The sequence below is a fragment of the Lampetra fluviatilis genome, unplaced genomic scaffold (assembly GCF_964198595.1).
Source record: "Lampetra fluviatilis unplaced genomic scaffold, kcLamFluv1.1 SCAFFOLD_716, whole genome shotgun sequence".
Taxonomy (NCBI): domain Eukaryota; kingdom Metazoa; phylum Chordata; class Hyperoartia; order Petromyzontiformes; family Petromyzontidae; genus Lampetra; species Lampetra fluviatilis.
Genome location: NW_027620518.1, coordinates 1 through 23,812, shown reverse-complemented (window position 1 = coordinate 23,812; position 23,812 = coordinate 1). Strand labels below are relative to the sequence as shown.

The 23,812-nt window shown below is 61.8% G+C and overlaps 1 protein-coding gene across 1 annotated transcript in view; it reads right to left on the bottom strand.

Annotated features, from left to right (window-relative positions):
• The window catches only part of LOC144954006 (E3 ubiquitin-protein ligase UBR4-like), a gene marked incomplete at its 5' end in the record, with an annotated part of 35,810 nt that extends 15,544 nt beyond the window's left edge, over positions 1-20,266 (bottom strand). The window contains 11 exons of the mRNA XM_078884589.1: positions 3,170-3,295; positions 4,344-4,486; positions 5,398-5,511; positions 11,965-12,183; positions 12,715-12,814; positions 13,443-13,616; positions 14,234-14,424; positions 15,280-15,399; positions 15,736-15,843; positions 16,440-16,567; positions 20,143-20,266. Coding sequence (XP_078740715.1) covers positions 3,170-3,295; positions 4,344-4,486; positions 5,398-5,511; positions 11,965-12,183; positions 12,715-12,814; positions 13,443-13,616; positions 14,234-14,424; positions 15,280-15,399; positions 15,736-15,843; positions 16,440-16,567; positions 20,143-20,266 — 1,547 coding nt within the window. The remainder of the gene's footprint in view (positions 1-3,169; positions 3,296-4,343; positions 4,487-5,397; positions 5,512-11,964; positions 12,184-12,714; positions 12,815-13,442; positions 13,617-14,233; positions 14,425-15,279; positions 15,400-15,735; positions 15,844-16,439; positions 16,568-20,142) is intronic.
• Positions 20,267-23,812: the final 3,546 nt, after the last annotated feature.

The window sequence follows — 23,812 nt, the reverse complement described above, 5'->3', positions numbered from 1 at the left end:
AGAGAGAGAGAGACTCAGAGAGAGAGAGACACTCAGAGAGAGAGAGACACAGAGAGAGAGACACACAGACAGAGAGAGAGAGACACACTCAGAGAGAGAGAGACACAGAGAGAGAGACACACAGACAGAGAGAGAGAGACACACTCAGAGAGAGAGACACTCAGAGAGAGAGAGACACTCAGAGAGAGAGAGACACAGAGAGAGAGACACACAGACAGAGAGAGAGAGACACACTCAGAGAGAGAGAGACACGGCGAGAGAGACACTCAGAGAGAGACACACACTCAGAGAGAGAGAGACTCAGAGAGAGAGACACAGAGAGAGACACACACTCAGAGAGAGAGAGACACACTCAGAGAGAGAGAGACACGGCGAGAGAGACACACTCAGAGAGAGAGACTCAGAGAGAGAGAGACACAGAGAGAGAGACACACAGACAGAGAGAGAGAGACACACTCAGAGAGAGAGAGACACAGAGAGAGAGACACACAGACAGAGAGAGAGAGACACACTCAGAGAGAGAGACACTCAGAGAGAGAGAGACACTCAGAGAGAGAGAGACTCAGAGAGAGAGAGACACTCAGAGAGAGAGACACAGAGAGAGACACACACTCAGAGAGAGAGAGACACACTCAGAGAGAGAGAGACACGGCGAGAGAGACACACTCAGAGAGAGAGAGACACAGAGAGAGAGACACACAGACAGAGAGAGAGAGACACACTCAGAGAGAGAGAGACTCAGAGAGAGAGAGACACTCAGAGAGAGAGAGACACAGAGAGAGAGACACACAGACAGAGAGAGAGAGACACACTCAGAGAGAGAGAGACACGGCGAGAGAGACACACTCAGAGAGAGAGAGACACTCAGAGAGAGAGAGACACTCAGAGAGAGAGACACAGAGAGAGAGGCACACTCAGAGAGAGAGAGACACGGCGAGAGAGACACACTCAGAGAGAGAGACTCAGAGAGAGAGAGACACTCAGAGAGAGAGAGACACTCAGAGAGAGACACACTCAGAGAGAGAGAGACACGGCGAGAGAGACACACTCAGAGAGAGAGACACAGAGAGAGAGACACACTCAGAGAGAGAGAGACACGTCGAGAGAGACACACTCAGAGAGAGAGACTCAGAGAGAGAGAGACACTCAGAGAGAGAGAGACACTCAGAGAGAGAGACACAGAGAGAGACACACTCAGAGAGAGACACACTCAGAGAGAGAGACACTCAGAGAGAGACATTCAGAGAGAGAGAGACACTCAGAGAGAGAGAGACACTCAGAGAGAGACACTCAGAGAGAGAGACACTCAGAGAGAGACACACACGCTCAGCTGGTAGGTGGGCTCACGTTGACCCGTGCACTCCTGCAGGTACGTGTTGTGTCTACACACACACAGACAGAGACACAGAGAGACACTCAGAGAGAGAGAGACTCAGAGAGAGAGAGACACTCAGAGAGAGAGACACAGAGAGAGACACACACTCAGAGAGAGAGAGACACACTCAGAGAGAGAGAGACACGGCGAGAGAGACACACAGACAGAGAGAGAGAGACACACTCAGAGAGAGACACACTCAGAGAGAGAGAGACTCAGAGAGAGACACACTCAGAGAGAGAGACTCAGAGAGAGAGAGACACTCAGAGAGAGAGAGACACAGAGAGAGAGACACACAGACAGAGAGAGAGAGACACACTCAGAGAGAGAGAGACACAGAGAGAGAGACACACAGACAGAGAGAGAGAGACACACTCAGAGAGAGAGAGACTCAGAGAGAGAGAGACACTCAGAGAGAGAGAGACACAGAGAGAGAGACACACTCAGAGAGAGAGAGACACAGAGAGAGAGACACACAGACAGAGAGAGAGAGACACACTCAGAGAGAGAGAGACACAGAGAGAGAGACACACAGACAGAGAGAGAGAGACACACTCAGAGAGAGAGAGACTCAGAGAGAGAGAGACACTCAGAGAGAGAGAGACACAGAGAGAGAGACACACAGACAGAGAGAGAGAGACACACTCAGAGAGAGAGAGACACAGAGAGAGAGACACACACTCAGAGAGAGAGAGACACTCAGAGAGAGAGAGACACACTCAGAGAGAGAGACACAGAGAGAGAGACACACAGACAGAGAGAGAGACACACATACAGACAGAGAGACACACACAGACAGAGAGCGTGTGAGTGAGCGAGGGAGTGTATGAGTGAGTGAGTGAGCGAGCGAGCGTGTGAGTGAGTGTATGAGTGAGTGAGTGTATGAGTGAGTGAGTGAGTGTATGAGTGAGTGTATGAGTGAGTGAGTGTATGAGTGAGTGAGTGTATGAGTGAGTGAGTGAGTGTATGAGTGAGTGTATGAGTGAGTGTATGAGTGAGTGTATGAGTGTGTGAGTGAGTGTATGAGTGAGTGTATGAGTGTATGAGTGAGTGAGTGAGTGTATGAGTGTGTGAGTGAGTGTATGAGTGAGTGTATGAGTGAGTGTATGAGTGTGTGAGTGAGTGTATGAGTGAGTGTATGAGTGAGCGAGCGAGTGTATGAGTGAGTGTATGAGTGAGTGTATGAGTGAGTGAGTGTATGAGTGAGTGTATGAGTGAGCGAGTGTATGAGTGAGTGAGTGTATGAGTGAGTGTATGAGTGAGTGAGTGTATGAGTGAGCGAGTGTATGAGTGAGTGAGTGAGTGTATGAGTGAGTGTATGAGTGAGTGAGTGTATGAGTGAGTGTATGAGTGAGTGTATGAGTGAGTGTATGAGTGAGTGTATGAGTGAGTGAGTGTATGAGTGAGTGAGTGAGTGTATGAGTGAGTGTATGAGTGAGTGAGTGAGTGTATGAGTGAGCGAGTGTATGAGTGAGTGAGTGTGTGAGTGAGTGTATGAGTGAGTGTATGAGTGAGTGTATGAGTGAGCGAGTGAGTGTATGAGTGAGCGAGCGAGTGTATGAGTGAGTGAGTAGGTGAGTGTGTGAGGTGAGGTGAGGTGAGCGTGGTGAGGTGAGCGTGGTGAGCGTGGTGAGTGAGCGTGGTGAGCGTGGTGAGGTGAGCGTGGTGAGCGTGGTGAGTGAGCGTGGTGAGTGAGCGAGTGAGTGTATGAGTGAGTGAGTAGGTGAGTGTGTGAGGTGAGGTGAGGTGAGCGTGGTGAGGTGAGCGTGGTGAGTGAGCGTGGTGAGCGCTCACCGGGCCAGGCACGTGGCAAAGGCCGACTCGGGCACAAACGGTCCCCAAAGCGGCAGCAGCCCGTTGCACTTGGTGTTGGCGTTCTGCAGAGCGGCACTCTCCCACTCCTCTCTGCCTCGTGCCAGCCTACACATGAACACACACACACACGTGAACACACACACACACACACGTGTACACACACACACACACACGTGTGTACACGTTGCACTTGGTGTTGGCGTTCTGCAGAGCGGCACTCTCCCACTCCTCACGACCACGTGCCAGCCTACACGTGAACACACAAACACACGTGTACACACAGACACACGTGAACACACACACACACGTGAACACACTCACACACGTGAACACACACACACGTGAACACACACACACACAGACACACACACAGACACGCACACACACCCACGTGTCTGTGTGCGCCCGTGCTGTTCGTGTGTGCGTGCGTGCGCGCGTTTGTGTGCGTGTCTGCGTGCGTGTCTGCGTGTGTGTCTGTGCGCGTGTGCATGTATGTGTCTGTGTGTCTGTGTGTCTGTGTGTCTGTGTGTCTGTGTGTCTGTGTGTGTATCAGTCGACCCGTGGCACCTGCGGGGTTTGCCCCGTGACCTCCTGCCAGCGGGCGTTCGACACTTCACGTGGCCTCAAGGTGCACTTGGCCTGGCACAAGCGTCGTGGTGACGTCACCGCCACTTAGTGGCGAATGGCGGATGTTATTGTGTGCGTCTGTGTGTGCGCGTGTGTGCGTGTGTCTGTGTGTGTGTCTGTGTGTGTGTGTCTGTGTGTGTGTGTCTGTGTGTGTGTCTGTGTGTCTGTGTGCGTGTGTCTGTGTGTGCGTGTGTGCGTGTCTGTGTGTCTGTGTGTGTGTGTCTGTGCGTGTGTGTCTGTGTGTGTGCGTGTGTCTGTGTGTGTGTGCGTGTGTGTGTCTGTGTGTGCGCGTGTGTGTCTGTGTGTGTGCGTGTGTGTCTGTGTGTGTGTGTGCATGTGTGTGTGTGTGCGTGTGTGTCTGTGTGTGTGCATGTGTGTGTGTGTCTGTGTGTGTGCGTGTGTGTCTGTGTGTGTGCGTGTGTGTCTGTGTGTGTGTGCATGTGTGTGTGTGTCTGTGTGTGTGTGTGTGTGTCTCTGTGTGCGTGTGTGTCTGTGTGCGTGTGTGTGTCTGTGTGTGTGTGCGTACCGCACGGCGGCGAGGTGGCAGTCGTAGTGGATGACGTTGAAGTGACACACGGTGCTGTAGCCCTGCTGCTTGCGCGCCTTGCACTCAAACTCGTCGAGCGCCACGCGCTTGGTGAACGTGTAGATGCCCAGCACCTTGGTGGGCTGCAGCACAACAACAACATCAACAACAACAACAAACTCGTCGAGCGCCACGCGCTTGGTGAACGTGCAGATGCCCAGCACCTTGGTGGGCTACAGCACAACAACAACAACAACATCAACAACAAACTCGTCGAGCGCCACGCGCTTGGTGAACGTGTAGATGCCCAGCACCTTGGTGGGCTACAGCACAACAACAACAACAACAAACTCGTCGAGCGCCACGCGCTTGGTGAACGTGTAGATGCCCAGCACCTTGGTGGGCTACAGCACAACAACAACAACAACATCAACAACAAACTCGTCGAGCGCCACGCGCTTGGTGAACGTGTAGATGCCCAGCACCTTGGTGGGCTACAGCACAACAACAACATCAACAACAACAACCACAACATCAACAACAACAACAAACTCGTCGAGCACCACGCGCTTGGTGAACGTGTAGATGCCCAGCACCTTGGTGGGCTGCACCACCACCGCCACAACCACCACCACAACAACAACCACCACCACCGCAACATCAACAACCACCACCACCACCACAACATCAACAACCACCACCACCACCACCACAACCACCACCACCACCACCGCATCAACCACCAGACACCACGCATCAACCACAACCACCACTACCGCATTAAGCGCCGCATCAGCCACACACGCACAGAGATCCACAGACACCCAGACCCACAGATTAAGTAGAGTTGGCAACACCACACCACACCACTCACACCACCCACCCACCCACTCACCCACCCACTCACTCACACTGACACACAGACACAGACACACACAGACACACACACACACACAGACACACACACACTGACACAGACACACACACACACACACAGACACACACACAGACACACACACACACACAGACAGACACACACACACTCACAGCCCACCTGGAACTTGTATCCCTCTCTGCAGATGCAGCAGATGAGACCGGGCTCTTCAATGAGGTCCTCCATCTGCTTGAGGATCGAGGCCTTTGTCACGACCTGCCCCTTCTCATTCGTCTGCGGAGGTGGAGGAGGTGGTGGTGGTGGAGGTGGTGGTGATGGTGGAGGTGGCGGTGATGGTGGTGGTGGAGGTGGCGGTGAAGGTGGTGGAGGTGGTGGTGATGGTGATGGTGGTGGAGGAGGTGGTGGTGGTGGTGGTGATGGTGGTGGAGGTGGTGATGGTGGTGATGGTGGTGATGGAGGTGGTGGTTGTGGTGATGGTGGTGATGGAGGTGGTGGTTGTGGTGATGGTGGTGATGGAGGTGGTGGTTGTGGTGATGGTGGAGGAGGAGGTGGTGATGGTGGTGGTGGTGATGGAGGTGGTGGAGGAGGTGGTGGAGGTGGTGGTGGTGAAGGAGGTGGTGTTGGAGGTGGTGGTGGGGGTGGAAGTGATGGTGGAAGTGATGGTGGAGGTGGTGGTGGTGAAGGAGGTGGTGGTGGAGGTGGTGGTGGGGGTGGAAGTGATGGTGGAAGTGATGGTGGAGGTGGTGGAGGTGGTGGTGGTGGTGAAGGAGGTGGTGGTGGAGGTGGTGGTGGGGGTGGAAGTGATGGTGGAAGTGATGGTGGAGGTGGTGGAGGTGGTGGTGATGGTGGAGGTGATGGAGGTGGAGGAGGTGGTGGTGGTGGAGGAAGTGGTGGAGGTGGTGGTGGAGGAGGTGGTGGAGGTGGTGATGATGATGGTGGTCGTGATGGTGGTGGAGGTGGTGGAGGTGGTGGTGGAGGAGGTGGTTGTGGTGATGGTGGTGGAGGTGGTGGTGGTGATGGTGGAGGTGATGGAGGTGGAGGAGGTGGAGGAGGTGGTGGAGGTGGTGGTGGAGGTGGTGATGGTAGAGGAGGTGGTGATGGTGGTGATGGTGGAGGTGGTGGTGGAGGTGGTGGTGGGGGTGGTGATGGTGGAGGTGGTGGTGGAGGTGGTGGAGGTGATGGTGGTGGAGGAGGTGGTGGAGGTGGTGGTGGTGAAGGAGGTGGTGGTGGAGGTGATGGAGGTGGAGGAGGTGGTGGAGGTGGTGGTGGAGGTGGAAGTGATGGTGGAGGTGGAAGTGATGGTGGAGGTGGTGATGGTGGAGGAGGAGGTGGTGGAGGTGGAGGAGGTGGTGGAGGTGGTGGAGGAGGTGGTGGTGATGGTGGTGGTGATGGTGGAAGAGGTGGTGGAGGAGGTGGTGGGGGTGGAAGTGATGGTGGAGGTGGAAGTGATGGTGGAGGTGGTGATGGTGGAGGAGGAGGTGGTGGAGGTGGAGGAGGTGGTGGAGGTGGTGGAGGAGGTGGTCGTGATGGTGGTGGTGATGGTGGAAGAGGTGGTGGAGGAGGTGGTGGGGGTGGAAGTGATGGTGGAGGTGGAAGTGATGGTGGAGGTGGTGGAGGTGGTGGTGGTGGAGGTGATGGAGGTGGAGGAGGTGGTGGAGGTGGTGGAGGTGGTGGAGGAGATGGTGGAGGTGGTGGTGGAGGTGGTGGTGGAGGTGGTGGTGATGGTGGAGGGTGGCGGTGATGGTGGTGGTGGAGGTGGTGGTGAAGGTGGTGGAGGTGGTGGTGATGGTGATGGTGGTGGAGGAGGTGGTGGTGGTGGTGATGGTGGTGGAGGTGGTGATGGTGGTGATGGTGGTGATGGAGGTGGTGGTTGTGGTGATGGTGGTGATGGAGGTGGTGGTTGTGGTGATGGTGGTGATGGAGGTGGTGGTTGTGGTGATGGTGGAGGAGGAGGTGGTGATGGTGGTGGTGGTGATGGAGGTGGTGGAGGAGGTGGTGGAGGTGGTGGTGGTGAAGGAGGTGGTGGTGGAGGTGGTGGTGGGGGTGGAAGTGATGGTGGAAGTGATGGTGGAGGTGGTGGTGGTGAAGGAGGTGGTGGTGGAGGTGGTGGTGGGGGTGGAAGTGATGGTGGAAGTGATGGTGGAGGTGGTGGAGGTGGTGGGTGGTGGTGAGGAGGTGGTGGTGGAGGTGGTGGTGGGGGTGGAAGTGATGGTGGAAGTGATGGTGGAGGTGGTGGAGGTGGTGGTGATGGTGGAGGTGATGGAGGTGGAGGAGGTGGTGGTGGTGGAGGAAGTGGTGGAGGTGGTGGTGGAGGAGGTGGTGGAGGTGGTGATGATGATGGTGGTCGTGATGGTGGTGGAGGTGGTGGAGGTGGTGGTGGAGGAGGTGGTTGTGGTGATGGTGGTGGAGGTGGTGGTGGTGATGGTGGAGGTGATGGAGGTGGAGGAGTGTGGAGGAGGTGGTGGAGGTGGTGGTGGAGGTGGTGATGGTAGAGGAGGTGGTGATGGTGGTGATGGTGGAGGTGGTGGTGGAGGTGGTGGTGGGTGGTGGTGATGGTGGAGGTGGTGGTGGAGGTGGTGGAGGTGATGGTGGTGGAGGAGGTGGTGGAGGTGGTGGTGGTGAAGGAGGTGGTGGTGGAGGTGATGGAGGTGGAGGAGGTGGTGGAGGTGGTGGTGGAGGTGGAAGTGATGGTGGAGGTGGAAGTGATGGTGGAGGTGGTGATGGTGGAGGAGGAGGTGGTGGAGGTGGAGGAGGTGGTGGAGGTGGTGGAGGAGGTGGTGGTGATGGTGGTGGTGATGGTGGAAGAGGTGGTGGAGGAGGTGGTGGGGGTGGAAGTGATGGTGGAGGTGGAAGTGATGGTGGAGGTGGTGATGGTGGAGGAGGAGGTGGTGGAGGTGGAGGAGGTGGTGGAGGTGGTGGAGGAGGTGGTCGTGATGGTGGTGGTGATGGTGGAAGAGGTGGTGGAGGAGGTGGTGGGGGTGGAAGTGATGGTGGAGGTGGAAGTGATGGTGGAGGTGGTGGAGGTGGTGGTGGTGGAGGTGATGGAGGTGGAGGAGGTGGTGGAGGTGGTGGAGGTGGTGGAGGAGATGGTGGAGGTGGTGGTGGAGGTGGTGGTGGAGGTGGAGGAGATGGTGATGGTGGAGGTGGAGGAGGTGGTGATGGTGGAGGAGGAGGTGGTGATGGTGGAGGTGGAGGAGGTGGTGGAGGTGGTGGAGGTGGTGGTGGTGGAGGAGGAGGTGGTGGAGGTGGTGAAGGAGGTGGTGGAGGTGGTGGTGATGGTGGAGATGGTGGAGGAGGTGGTGATGGTGGTGGAGGTTGTGGAGGAGGTGGTGATGGTGGTGGTGATGGTGAAGGAGGTGGTGATGGTGGTGGAGGTTGTGGAGGAGGTGGTGATGGTGGTGGTGATGGTGAAGGAGGTGGTGATGGTGGTGGTGATGGTTGTGGTGGTGGTGGTGGAGGAGGAGGTACAGGATGAGTGTAACAATCACAGCCACCACTTTGAGAAATGTCTCAGAATCAGTGGTCTGGAGTCAGACTCTCAACATATCAAACTCCACCCACCCACCTACCCACCCTCTCACCCACTCACCCACCCACTCACTCACCCCACCCACCCACTCACCCACCCACCCACCCACTCACCAACCCACTCACTCACTCACTCACCCACCCACTCACTCACCCACCCACCCACTCACCCACCCACCCACCCACTCACCAACCCACTCACTCACTCACTCACTCACCCACCCACTCACTCACCCACCCACCCACCCACTCACTCACCCACCCACCCACCCACTCACTCACCCACTCACTCACTCACCCACTCACTCACCCACCCACCCACTCACCCACCCACCCACTCACCCACCCACTCACTCACCCACCCACTCACCCACCCACCAACACACTCACCCACCAACCCACTCACCCACCCACCCCTCAACCCACTCACCCACCCACCCACTCACCCACCCACCCACTCACTCATCCACCCACCCACCAACTCACCCACTCACCCACCCACCAACTCACCCACTCACCCACCCACCAACACACTCACCCACCATCCCACTCACCCACCCACCCCTCAACCCACTCACCCACCCACCCCTCAACCCACTCACCCACTCACCCACTCACCTACCCACCCACTCACCCACTCACTCACTCACCCACTCACCCACTCACTCACCCACTCACCCACTCACTCACCCACTCACTCACCCACCCACCCTCTCACCCACCCACCCACTCACCCACCCACCCACTCACCCACCCACCAACACACTCACCCACCAACCCACTCACCCACCCACCCCTCAACCCACTCACCCACCCACAAACCCACTCACCCACACACCCCTCAACCCACTCACCCACTCACCCACTCACCCACCCACTCACCCATTCACCCACTCACCCACTCACTCACCCACCCACCCTCTCACCCACCCACCCTCTCACCCACCCACCCACACACCCACCCACCAACACACTCACCCACCAACCCACTCACCCACCCACCCCTCAACCCACTCACCCATCCACCCCTCAACCCACTCACCCACCCACCCCTCAACCCACTCACCCACTCACCCACCCACCCACTCACCCACCCACTCACTCACCCACTCACTCACCCACTCACCCACTCACCTACTCACCCACTCACCCACCCACTCACTCACTCACTTACCCACTCACTCACTCACCCACCCACTCACTCACCCACTCACCCACCCACTCACTCACTCACCCACCCACCCACTCACTCACTCACCCACCCACTCACTCACCCACCCACTCACTCACCCACTCACTCACCCACCCACCCACCCACCCAGCAACCCACCAACCCTCTCACCCACTCACTCACTCACCCACCAACTCACCCACTCACCAACCCACCCACCCACCAACCCACCCACCCACCCTCTCACCCACTCACCCACCCACTCACCAACCCACTCATCCACTCACCCACCCTCTCACTCACCCACTCACTCACCCACCAACCAACCAACCCACCCACTCACCAACCAACCCACCCACTCACCCACCCACCCTCTCACCCACCCACCCACCGTCATGCCCAGCGTGCCCAGCGCCTTCTGCCTCATGGCCATGGCGAGCCTCTTCTTCTGAGCGCGAGTCTCCTTGCGAGCCGCCTCGATCTTCTTGCGCACCCACCCACTCACTCACCCACTCACCCACTCACTCACTCACCCACTCACTCACTCACTCACCCACTCACTCACTCACTCACTCACCCACTCACCCACTCACTCACCCACTCACTCACCCACTCACTCACTCACCCACTCACTCACCCACCCACTCACTCACCCACTCACCCACCCACTCACCCACCCACTCACTCACCCACTCACTCACCCACCAACTCACCCACTCACCAACCCTCTCACCCACTCACTCACCAACCCACCCACCCAGCAACCCACCAACCCTCTCACCCACTCACTCACCCACTCACCCACCAACCAACCCACCCACCTACTCACCCACTCACCCACCCACCCACTCACCCACTCACTCACCCACCCACCGTCATGCCCAGCGTGCCCAGCGCCTTCTGCCTCATGGCCATGGCGAGCCTCTTCTTCTGAGCGCGAGTCTCCTTGCGAGCCGCCTCGATCTTCTTGCGCACCCACCCACTCACTCACCCACTCACCCACTCACTCACTCACTCACTCACTCACTCACTCACTCACCCACCCACTCACTCACCCACTCACTCACCCACTCACCCACCCACTCACCCACCCACTCACTCACCCACTCACTCACCCACCAACTCACCCACTCACCAACCCTCTCACCCACTCACTCACCAACCCACCCACCCAGCAACCCACCAACCCTCTCACCCACTCACTCACCCACTCACCCACCAACCAACCCACCCACCTACTCACCCACTCACCCACCCACCCACTCACCCACTCACCCACCCACCGTCATGCCCAGCGTGCCCAGCGCCTTCTGCCGCATGGCCATGGCGAGCCTCTTCTTCTGAGCGCGAGTCTCCTTGCGAGCCGCCTCGATTTTCTTGCGCACCCACCCACTCACTCACCCACTCACTCACCCACTCACCCACCCACTCACCCACCCACTCACTCACTCACCCACTCACTCACCCACTCACTCACCCACTCACCCACCCACTCACTCACCCACCAACTCACCCACTCACCAACCCTCTCACCCACTCACTCACCAACCCACCCACCCAGCAACCCACCAACCCTCTCACCCACTCACTCACCCACTCACCCACCAACCAACCCACCCACCTACTCACCCACTCACCCACCCACCCACTCACCCACTCACCCACCCACCCACCCACCCACCGTCATGCCCAGCGTGCCCAGCGCCTTCTGCCGCATGGCCATGGCGAGCCTCTTCTTCTGAGCGTGAGTCTCCTTGCGAGCCGCCTCGATCTTCTTGCGCACTCACTCACCAACTCACCCACACACTCACCCACTCACCCACTCACTCACCCACTCACTCACCCACCCACTCACCCACTCACCAACCCTCTCACCCACTCACTCACCAACCCACCCACCCAGCAACCCACCAACCCTCTCACCCACTCACTCACCCACTCACCCACCAACCAACCCACCCACCCACTCACCCACCCACTCACCCACCCACCCACTCACTCACCCACCCACCCTCTCACCCACCCACCGTCATGCCCAGCGTGCCCAGCGCCTTCTGCCGCATGGCCATGGCGAGCCTCTTCTTCTGAGCGCGAGTCTCCTTGCGAGCCGCCTCGATTTTCTTGCGCACGCCGGGATGCTGACGCAGCGCCTCTAGGAGGTTCTCGGCCAGCGTGCCGATGCCCTCCTCGCTCGACACCTGCTCCAGCGTGTGCAGCAGGGGGATCGACTCGGCGCCTATCAGAGCCTGTCGCATGCACACACACACACACACGTACACACACACACAGACATTGACACACACACACTCGCTGGTACACACACGTACACACACACACACACACGTACACACACACACACACAGACATTGACACACACACACTCGCTGGTACACACACGTACACACACACACACACACGTACACACACACACACACAGACATTGACACACACACACTCGCTGGTACACACACGTACACACACACACACACGTACACACACACACACACAGACATTGACACACACACACTCGCTGGTACACACACGTACACACACACTAGTAGTGAGTAGGTGGTGAGTAGGTGGTGAGTAGCGAGTGGTGAGCACCTGAGTTGGGGTGTGTTGTAGTAGTAGTGGTAGTGGTGAGTGAGTGGTGAGTAGTAGTGGTGAGTGGTAGTAGTGAGTAGGTGGTGAGTAGGTGGTGAGTGGTAGTAGTGAGTAGGTGGTGAGTAGGTGGTGAGTAGGTGGTGAGTAGGTGGTGAGTAGCGAGTGGTGAGCACCTGAGTTGGGGTGTGTTGTTGCGCCAGCCCAGTGAGGAGCCGTACGACAAAGGGGAGCGCCGGACGCCCCAAGAACTTCTTCCAAACCTCAGCGTCCAGACTAACACACACACACAGACACACACACACAAACACACAGACACACACACACACAGTCACACACACAGACACACACACAGTCACACAGACACACACACACAAACACAGACACAGTTACACACACACAGACACACACACAGTTACACACACACAGACACACACACAGACACACACACACACACAGACACACACACACAGACACACACAAACACAGACACACACACACACACACAGACACACACACACACACAGCCACACACACACAGACACACACACACAGTGAGCGAGTGGTGGGTTGAGCGAGCGAGCGAGTGAGTGGTGGAGCGAGCGTTGCACTTCTTGGCGCTGGGGATGTGCCGTGCGGTGTAGGCGAGCGCCCGCTGCACCACGCCGCTGTTCAGGATGGAGTGAGTGAGTGAGTGAGCGAGTGAGTGAGTGAGCGAGCGAGCGAGCGAGTGAGCGAGCGAGCGAGTGAGTGAGCGAGTGGTGGGGTGAGTGAGTGGTGGGGTGAGTGAGCGAGCGGTGAGCGAGCGAGCGAGTGAGCGAGCGAGTGAGTGAGCGAGCGAGCGAGTGGTGGGGTGAGTGAGCGAGCGGCGAGCGAGCGGTGAGTGAGTGAGCGAGCGTCGCACTTCTTGGCGCTGGGGATGTGCCGTGCGGTGTAGGCGAGCGCCCGCTGCACCACGCCGCTGTTCAGGATGCGCCCCTTGAGCTGGCGCCCGTTGCTAGTGCTCTTGATGCCCGCCACGATCTTGCAGAAGCAGTCCAGGAAGGTCTTCTCCTCCGAACTGTGCTCCTCATCGTACCTGCCACGCACGCAGACAAAGGCGCACACCCAGGTAGCCTTGAGCGCACCGTTATGGGGGCGGGGGCAAGTGCTGTTACAGCGAGTAGCAGCGGTGGACAAACACGGGGGTGGACCATGAGTCCACCCCTGTCAACTCAGCCAGTCACTCACCCAGTCACTCAGTCACTCACCCACCCAGTCACTCAGCCAGCCACTCACCCACCCAGGCACTCGCTCAGCCAGTCACTCAGCCAGCCACCCACCCACCCTGTCACTCACCCACCCACCCACTCACCCAGTCACTCACCCACCCACACAGCCACTCACCCAGTCACTCACCCACCCACCCACTCACCCACCCACCCCACCCACCCACTCACCCACCCAGTCACTCACCCACCCAGTCACTCACCCACCCACCCACTCACCCACCCACCCACTCACCCACCCACTCCCCCACCCACCCACCCACCCACTCACTCACTCACCCACCCACCCACCCACCCACCCACTCACTCACTCACCCAGTCACTCACTCACCCAGCCACTCACCCACCCACCCACCCACTCACTCACCCACCCACCCACTCACTCACTCACCCAGCCACTCACCCACCCACCCACCACCCCCCTCACTTGTCAAAGTCACAGTAGGGCTGGAAGTGGTCCACCAGGATCTGCATCTTGTCCACCTCGCCAAAGGAGAGGTAGGGGATGATGCGGAGGAGGCCCTGCAACACGCTGGGGTTGGAGCGCACAAACGCCGAGTTGATCTGCTCCAGCAGCATCACCAGCTGCTCCTGGTCACCCGACAACAGCAGGCTGCCCTGTGGGGGTGGGTCAGGGGGGTGGGGGGGTGAGGGGGTGAGTGGGTGGGTGGGTGAATGGGTGGGTTTGTGGGTGGGTGGGTGAGTGGGTGGGTGAGTGGGTGGGTGAGTGGGTGGGTGAATGGGTGGGTGGGTGCGTGGGTGGTTGGATAGGTGAGTGGGTGAGTGGGTGAGTGAGTGAGTGAGTGGGTGAGTGAGTGAGTGAGTGGGTGGGTGGGTGGGTGAGTGGGTGGGTGAGTGGGTGGGTGGGTGAGTGGGTGGGTGGGTGGGTGGGTGGGTGAGTGAGTGAGTGGGTGGGTGAGTGGGTGGGTGAGTGGGTGGGCGAGTGGGGTGAATGGGTGGATGGGTGAGTGAGTGGGTGGGTGAGTGGGTGAGTTAGTGGATGGGTGGGTGAGTGGGTGGGTGAGTGGGTGAGTGAGTCGGTGAGTGAGTGGGTGGGTGGGTGAGTGAGTGTGTGAGTGGTTGGATGGATGGGTATGTGTGCGGTGCCTACACCACCCCACCCACTACCCCTACAGAACCCTGCCCCGCCACCCCCCCTCCTCCACCAACCCCACCACCTCCATCACCACCTCCACCATTCACCACCATCACCACCACCACCACCACCCCTACAGAACCCCACCTTCTCCTCCGTGAGGGGCTCAGCGTTGGCCTGGTCCAGGATGATCTCCATGATGGCCAGGACCTGTTCCACCACCACCATCACCACCACCTCCACCCACCACCACCTCCACCCACCACCACCTCCTCCACCTCCTCCTCCTCCACCACCACCTCCATCACCACCACCACCTCCACCCACCACCATTACCACCATCACCACCACCACCACCACCCCTACAGAACCCTGACCTTCTCCTCCGTGAGGGGCTCAGCATTGGCCTGGTCCAGGATGATCTCCATGATGGCCAGGACCTGTTCCGCCACGGCCGCCCCTCCACTCGAGCTTGCCTCCTGCTCGGCTAGCAAGGCCTGCACACACACAGACAAAGATCCCCCGCGTAGCCTTCACAAGACCGCTGGGGCAAGTGCGAGTAGCAGCACCTATACACAGACAAAGATCCCCCGTGTAGCCTCTAGCAGGCTGTAGGGGCAGACCCCACACACAGACACCACACACACACACACAGACACACACACACACCGACACACACCGACACACAGACAGACACCCACACAGACAGACACACACACACAGACACACACGTACACACACACACACAGACACACACACACAGAGACACACACACACGTACACACACACACAGACACACACAGATACACACGTACACACACACACACACTCACCAGGTTGAGTGTCCCCAGCATCACGTTCAGGGTGTTCATCTCGGGGCGTACAAGCTGCTGCCGGTTCACCTTCACCTTGACGCAGAAGCTGAACAGCTTCAGCAGCACCTGGGCACACGCCGTGAGAGACACGGTGAGACGCAGAGAGAGACACGGAGACACGCAGAGAGACACGGAGACACGGGGAGAGACACGGAGACACGGGGAGAGACACGGGGAGACAGAGAGAGACACCGTCACCTTGACGCAGAAGCTGAACAGCTTCAGCAGCACCTGGGCACACCGCCGTGAGAGACACGGTGAGACGCAGAGAGAGACACGGGGACACGGAGAGAGAGACACGGGGACACGGAGAGAGAGACACGGAGACACGCAGAGAGAGACACGGAGACACGGGGAGAGACACGGGGAGAGACACGGAGACACACGGGGAGACAGAGAGAGACACGCAGAGAGACACGGAGACACGGGGAGAGACACGGGGAGACACAGAGACACGGAGACACGCAGAGAGACACGGGGAGAGACACGAGGAGACAGAGAGATACAGAGACACACACAGAGACACAGAGACACAGAGAGACACAGAGACACACACACAGAGACACACACAGAGAGACACAGAGAGACACACACACACACAGAGAGACACACACACACACAGAGAGACACAGACACACACACAGAGAGACAGAGACACGTACGGTGAGTAGCTGGCGGCCCTGCTTGAAGTCGTGCACCCCGGCGAGACGCGTGAGCATCGCCTGCAGCCCCCCGCACTCGGACATGACGCCCGCCATGCGGTACACCTCCTCCTCATCCTCCTCCTCGTCTGGGGGGGGGGGGGGGAGAAGAGGGGGGGAGGAGGGGGGGAGAGAGGAGGAGGGGGGGGAGAGGAGGAGGAGGGGGGGAGGAGGGGGGGGGGGAGGAGGAGGGGGGGAGAGGAGGGGGGGGAGAGAGGAGGAGGGGGGGGGAGAGGAGGAGGGGGGGGAGGAGGGGGGGAGGGAGGGGGGGGGAGAGGAGGGGGGGAGAGAGGAGGAGGGGGGGGAGAGAGGAGGAGGAGGGGGAGGAGGAGGGGGGGAGGAGAGGGAGGGAGGGGGAGAGGAGGGGGGGAGAGAGGAGGAGGGGAGGAGGGGGGAGGAGGGGGGGGAGGAGGAGGGGGGAGGAGGGGGGGGGAGGAGGAGGGGGGGGGAGTAGAGGGAGGAGGAGGAGGTGGAGGAGGGGGGGGAGGAGGGGGGGGAGTAGAGGGGGGAGGAGGGGGGGGAGGAGGGAGGGGGAGGAGGAGGAGGAGGGAGGGGGGGGAGGAGGAGGGGGAGGAGGAGGGGGAGGAGGGGGGGAGGGAGGGGGGGGGAGGAGGGGGGGGGGGAGAGGAGGAGGAGGGGGGGGGAGGAGGGGGGGAGGGAGAGGGGGGGGAGTAGGGGGGGGAGGGGGGGAGGGGGGGAGGGGGGGAGGGGGGGGGGAGGGGGGGAGGGGGGGGAGGAGGAGGGGAGGGGGGAGGAGGAGGGGGGGGGAGGAGGGGGGGGAGGGAGGGGGGGGGGAGAGGAGGGGGGGAGAGAGGAGGAGGGGGGGGGGAGAGGAGGAGGAGGGGGAGGAGGGGGGGAGGAGAGGGAGGGGGGGGGGAGGGGGGGAGGAGGAGGAGGGGGAGGAGGGGGAGGAGGGGGAGAAGAGGGGGGGGGAGTAGAGGGGGGAGGAGAGAGGAGGAGGAGGGGGGGAGGGAGGGGGGGGAGAGGAGGGGGGAGAGAGGAGGAGGGGGGGGGAGAGGAGGAGGAGGGGAGGAGGAGGGGGGAGGGAGGGGGGGGGGGAGAGGAGGGGGGGAGAGAGGAGGAGGGGGGGGGAGAGGAGGAGGAGGGGGGGAGGAGAGGGAGGGGGGGGGGAGGGGGGGAGGAGGAGGAGGAGGGGGGAGGAGGGGCGGGAGGAGGGGGAGGAGGAGGGGGGGGGAGGAGGAGGGGGGAGGAGGAGGGGGGGAGGGAGGGGGGGGGAGAAGAGGGGGGAGAGAGGAGGAGGGGGGGAGAGGAGGAGGAGGAGGGGGGAGGAGGGGGGGGGAGGAGGGGGAGGAGGTGGGGGGGGAGGAAAAGGGGGAGGAGGAGGGGGGGAGGGAGGGGGGGGGAGAAGAGGGGGGAGAGAGGAGGAGGGGGGGGAGAGGAGGAGGAGGGGGGGGAGGAGGGGGGGGGGAGGAGGGGGAGGAGGAGGGGGGGGAGGAGGGGGGGAGGAGGGGGGGAGAGGAGGGGGGGAGAAAGGAGGAGGAGGGGGAGGAGGAGGGGGGGGAGGAGGGGGGGGAGGGAGGGGGGGGAGAGGAGGAGGAGGGGGGGGGAGGGAGGGGGGGGAGAGGAGGGGGAGGAGGAGGGGGGGAGGAGGGGGGGAGGAGAGGGAGGGGGGGGGGAGGGGGGGAGGAGGAGGAGGAGGGGGAGGAGGGGAGGAGGGGAGGAGGGGGGGAGGAGGGGGGGAGGGAGGGGGGGGAGTAGAGGGGGGGAGGAGAGGAGGAGGAGGGTGGGGGGAGGGAGGGGGGGAGAGGAGGGGGGGATGAGAGGAGGAGGGGGGGGGGGAGGAGGAGGGGAGGGGGGAGGAGGGGGGGAGGGAGGGGGGGGGAGAGGAGGGGGGGAGAGAGGAGGAGGGGGGGGGAGAGGAGGAGGAGGGGGGGAGGAGAGGGAGGGGGGGGGAGGGGGGGAGGAGGAGGAGGAGGGGGAGGAGGGGGGGAGGAGGGGGAGGTGGAGGGGGGGGGAGGAGGAGGGGGGAGGAGGAGGGGGGGGGGAGGGGGAGAAGAGGGGGGGAGAGAGGAGGAGGGGGGGAGAGGGGAGGAGGGGGGGGGGGAGGAGGGGGGGGGGGAGGAGGGGGTGGAGGGGGGGGGGAGGAGGGGGGGAGGGAGGGGGGGTGAGGAGGGGGGGAGAAGGAGGAGGGTGGGGGAGGAGGAGGGGGGGGAGGAGGGGGGTAGGGAGGGGGGGGGAGAGGAGGAGGAGGGGGGGGAGGGAGGGGGGGGAGAGGAGGGGGAGGAGGAGGGGGGGAGGAGGGGGGGGAGGGGGGGGGGGGGGGAGGAGGGGGGGAGAGAGGAGGAGGGGGGGGGAGAGGAGGAGGAGGGGGGAGGGAGGGGGGGGTGAGGAGGGGGGGGAGAGGGGAGGGGGGGGGAGAGGAGGAGGAGGGGGAGGAGGAGGGGGGAGGAGAGGGAGGGGGGGGGAGGGGAGGAGGGGGGGTGGAGGGGGGGGAGGAGGGGGGGAGGAGGGGGAGAGGGGGGGGTGTAGGGGGGGGGAGGGGGGGGGAGTGGGAGGGGGGGGGGGAGAGGAGGAGGGGGGAGGAGGGGGAGGAGGGGGGGGAGAGGGGGGGGGGGAGAGGGGAGGGGGGGGGAGGAGGGGGGGGGGAGAGGGGGGGGGTGTAGGGGGGGGAGGGGGGGAGGGGGGGGGAGGGTGGGGGGGGGGTGAGGAGGGAGAGGGGTGGGAGGAGGGGGGAGGGGGGGGGGGTGAGGAGGAGGAGGGGGAGGAGGGGGGGGGGGAGGGAGGGGGGGGAGAGGAGGGGGGAGGAGGAGGGGGGGGAGGAGGAGGGGGGGGAGGAGGGGGGGGGGGAGGGGGGGGGGGAGAGGAGGGGGGGAGAGAGGGGGGGGGGGGGGGGAGTGTGGAGGAGGAGGAGGGGGGGGGGGTGGAGAGGGGGGGGGGGGAGGGGGGGGGAGGAGGGGGGTGGAGGGGGGGGAGGTGGGGGGGGTGGGGGGGGGAGGGGGGGGAGTAGGGGGGGGGAGGGGGGGGGGGGGGGGGGAGGGGGGGGGGAGGAGGGGTGGGGGAGGAGGGGGGGTGGAGGGGGGGGGAGTGGAGGGGGGGGGAGGGGGGGGGGGTGGGGGGGGGGGGAGGGAGAGGGGGGGGGAGTAGGGGGGGAGGGGGGGGGAGAGGGGGGAGGAGGAGGATAGCGGTGGGGGGGGGGGCATGGGGGGGGGGGTGGAGATCAGAGGTCACGTGACTGAGGAGTCAACTCCAGTGGTTCATCGTTTTCGCCACTCGTCATTCCAGGGGCAGAGGTCGCAACCGGGTACCCGATACCCGGCTACCCGTACCCGGCCAGGTACGGGTAGCCGTTTGCGACCCTGGTGCGGCCGGGTACAGGTAGCCGGGTAGGCCGTGAGTCACTGATGAGTCGCCGTTTGTCACTCATTTCCCAACGTCTTGTCTCTTCTCACAATTCAAGTTCCTAGAATCAACCCACCCGCGCCTGCAACGTGGCTTCATCCAGAGGTCACAATCAGGTACCCGATACCCGTACCCGGCCGGGTACGGGTACGGGTTCCCGATGGTAGTGATGATGATGGTGGTACAGGTAGGGTACAGGTAGGGTACGGGTACCCGTTTGCGACCCTGGTGCGGCGGGTACGGGTACGGAGGGTGAGGAATCAAAACCCGCTTGCGACCTCTGGCGTGTCTCTGCCCCGCTGACCTGCGGCCGTGTCCAGGGACTCGATGAATTCTTCCGTCGCATCTCCCAGGAGGCCTCTCATGCGGTACACGATGCGCATGGCCTCTCCCTGCGACGCACACGCACACACGCGCACACACGCACGCACACACGCGCACACACGCACACACACACGCACGCACACGCACACACGCGCGCACGCACGCACACACGCACCACACGCGCACACGCACACACACACGCGCACACACACGTGCGCACACACACGTACGCACACACACGTACGCACACACGCAGACAAAGATCCCCCGCATAGCCTTAACAAGACTGTTGGGGCAAGTGCTGTCAGTCGCAGCAGCAGCTATGAAGGCGGCCACCACGACCCAGATACACACACGCAGACACACAGACAAAGATCCCCCGCATAGCCTTACGACTGTTGGGGCAAGTGCTGCTAGTAGCAGCAGCACTGCCTATGAAGGCCGCCACCACACCACGGATAAACACACGCACACACGCAGACAAAGATCCCCCGCATAGCCTTAACAAGACTGCTGGGGCAAGTGCTGTCAGTCGCAGCAGCAGCAGCTATGAAGGCGGCCACCACGACCCAGATAAACACACGCAGACACAGACAAAGATCCCCCGCGTAGCCCTTACGACTGTTTAGGGCAAGTGCTGTTAGTAGCAGCAGCGCTGCCTATGGAGGCCAGCACTGTGGGACACACACACACACACTCACTCGGTCATTCATTCACGAGATTCACCCACACTCACTCACCCACCCATTCACTCATCCACCCACTGAGTGGGCAGGTGAATGAATGGATGAGTGAGTGACCGAGTGGATGAGTGGATGAGTGAGCGTGTAGATGAGTGAGTGGATGAATGGGTGAGGTGAGTGGATGAGTGAAGTGAGCGAGCGAGTGGATGAGTTTAGTGGGTGAGTGAGTGGGCGAGTGGATGAGTTAGTGGGTGAGTGAGTGGGTGAGTGAATGAATGGGTGAGTGAGTGGGTGAGCGTGTAGATGAGTGAGTGGACGAGTGAGTGGGTGAGCGTGTAGATGACTGAGCAAGTGAGTGAGTGAGCGAGTGGACGAGTGAGTGGGTAGATGAGCGAGTGGACGATGTGAGTGGGTGGATGAGCGAGTGGACGAAGTGAGCGAGTGGACGAGTCAGTGAGCGAGTGCGCGAGTGAGTGGGTGGGCGGGTTCGTGAGTGAGTGAGCAAGTGAGTGAGTGGGTGAGTGAGTGAGTGGGCGGGTGAGCGGCGTGGGCGGGGTTTGTGAGCGAGTGAGCGAAGTGGGCGAGGTGAGCGAGTGGGTGAGTGAGTGGGCGAGTGAGCGAAGTGGAACGAGTGAGCGAGCGGGTGGAGGGGCAGGCTGTGGGCTGGGGGTCACCTCCGCCGTTGAGTGAGTGAGTGGGTGAGCGAGTGGATGAGAGAGTGGGTGAGCGAGTGAGTGGATGAGCGAGGTGGGCGAGTGAGCGATGTGGGCGACGTGAGTGGGTGAGTGAGTCAGTGGGTGAGCGAGTGGATGAGCGAGAGCGTCGAGTGGGCGAGAGTGAGCGAGTGGGTGGAGGGGCAAGCTGGGGTTACCTCCGCCGTTGAGTGAGTGAGTGGATGAGTGAGTGAGTGGATGAGTGAGTGGTGAGTGGGCGAGGTGAGCGAGTGGGCGAGTGAGCGAGTGGATGAGTGGGTGGGCGAGTGAGTGAGTGAAGTGAGCGAGTGGATGAGCGAGTGAGTGAGTGAGTGAGTGAGTGAGTGGACGAGTGAGTGAGCGGGTGGAGGGGCAGGCTGTGGGCTGGGGGTCACCTCCGCCGTTGAGTGAGTGGGTGAGCGAGTGGATGAGCGAAGTGGGCGAGTGAGCGGGGTGGGTGAGTGAGTGAGTGGGTGGAGGGGCAGGCTAGGGGTCACCTCCGCCGTTGAGTGAGCGAGTGGGTGAGCGAGTGGATGAGCGAGTGGATGAGCGAGTGGACGAGTGAGCGAGTGGAGGGGGCAGGCTGTGGGCTGGGGGTCACCTCCGCCGTTGAGTGAGTGAGTCGGTGAGCGAGTGGGTGAGTGAGCGAGTGGACGACTGTGGGCGAGTGAGTGGTGTGGAGGGGCGGGCGGGGCGTCACCTCCGCCGTTGAGTGAGTGAGTGGGTGAGCGAGTGGATGAGCGAGTGGGTGAGTGGATGAGCGAGTGAGCGAGTGGGCGAGCAGGCTGTGGGCTGGGCGTCACCTCCGCCGTTGAGTGAGTGAGTGGGTGAGCGAGTGGGTGAGTGAGCGAGTGGACGAGTGGGCGAGTGAGTGGGTGGAGGGGCGGGGCGGGGGCGTCACCTCCGCCGTTGAGTGAGTGAGTGGGTGAGCGAGTGGATGAGCGAGTGGGTGAGTGGATGAGCGAAGTGAGCGAAGTGGGCGAGCAGGCTGTGGGCTGGGCGTCACCTCCGCCGTTGAGTGAGTGAGTGGGTGAGCGAGTGGGTGAGTGAGCGAAGTGGACGAGTGGGCGAGTGAGTGAGTGGGTGGAGGGGCGGGCGGGGCGTCACCTCCGCCGTTGAGTGAGTGAGTGAGTGGGTGAGTGAGTGAGTGAGTGGATGAGCGAGTGAGCGAAGTGAGCGACGTGGGCGAGTGGGCGAGTGGGTGAGTGGGTGAGTGAGTGGGCGAGCAGGCTGTGGGCTGGGCGTCACCTCCGCCGTTGAGTGAGTGAGTGGGTGAGCGAGTGGGTGAAGTGAGCGAGTGGACGAGTGGGCGAGTGAGTGGGTGGAGGGGCGGGCGGGGTGTCACCTCCGCCGTTGAGTGAGTGAGTGAGTGGGTGAGTGAGTGAGTGAGTGGATGAGCGAGTGAGCGAGTGAGCGAGTGGGCGAGTGGGCGAGTGGGGTGAGTGGGCGAGCAGGCTGTGGGCTGGGCGTCACCTCCGCCGTTGAGGTGAGTGAGTGGGTGAGCGAGTGGGTGAAGTGAGCGATAGTGAGCGAGTGGGTGAAGTGGGCGAGTGAGTGGGTGAGCGAGTGGGTGAGTGAGCGAAGTGGACGAAGTGGGCGAGTGAGTGGGTGGAGGGGCGGGCGGGGTGTCACCTCCGCCGTTGAGTGAGTGAGTGAGTGGGTGAGTGAGTGGATGAGCGAGTGAGCGATGTGAGCGAGTGAGCGAGTGGGCGAGTGGGTGAGTGAGTGGGCGGAGCAGGCTGTGGGCTGGGCGTCACCTCCGCCGTTGAGTGAGTGAGTGGTGTGAGCGAGTGGGTGAGTGAGCGAGTGGACGATGTGGGCGAGTGAGTGGGTGAGGGGCAGGCGGGGTGTCACCTCCGCCGTTGAGTGAGTGAGTGAGTGGATGAGCGAGTGAGCGAGTGAGCGAAGTGGGCGAGTGGGCGAGTGAGTGGGCGAGCAGGCTGTGGGCTGGGTGTCACCTCCGCCGTTGAGTGAGTGAGTGGAATGAGCGAGTGAGCGAAGGTGAGCGAGTGGGGCGAGTGGGCGAGTGGGCGAGTGAGTGGGCGAGCAGGCTGTGGGCAGGGGCGTCACCTCCGCCGTTGAGTGAGTGAGTGGATGAGCGAGTGAGCGAGTGAGCGAGTGGGCGAAGTGGGCGAGTGAGTGGGCGAGTGAGTGGGCGAGCAGGCTGTGGGCTGGGCGTCACCTCCGCCGTTGAGTGAGTGAGTGAGTGGATGAGCGAGTGGGCGAGCTGTGGGCGAGTGAGTGGGTGGAGGGGCGGGCGGGGTGTCACCTCCGC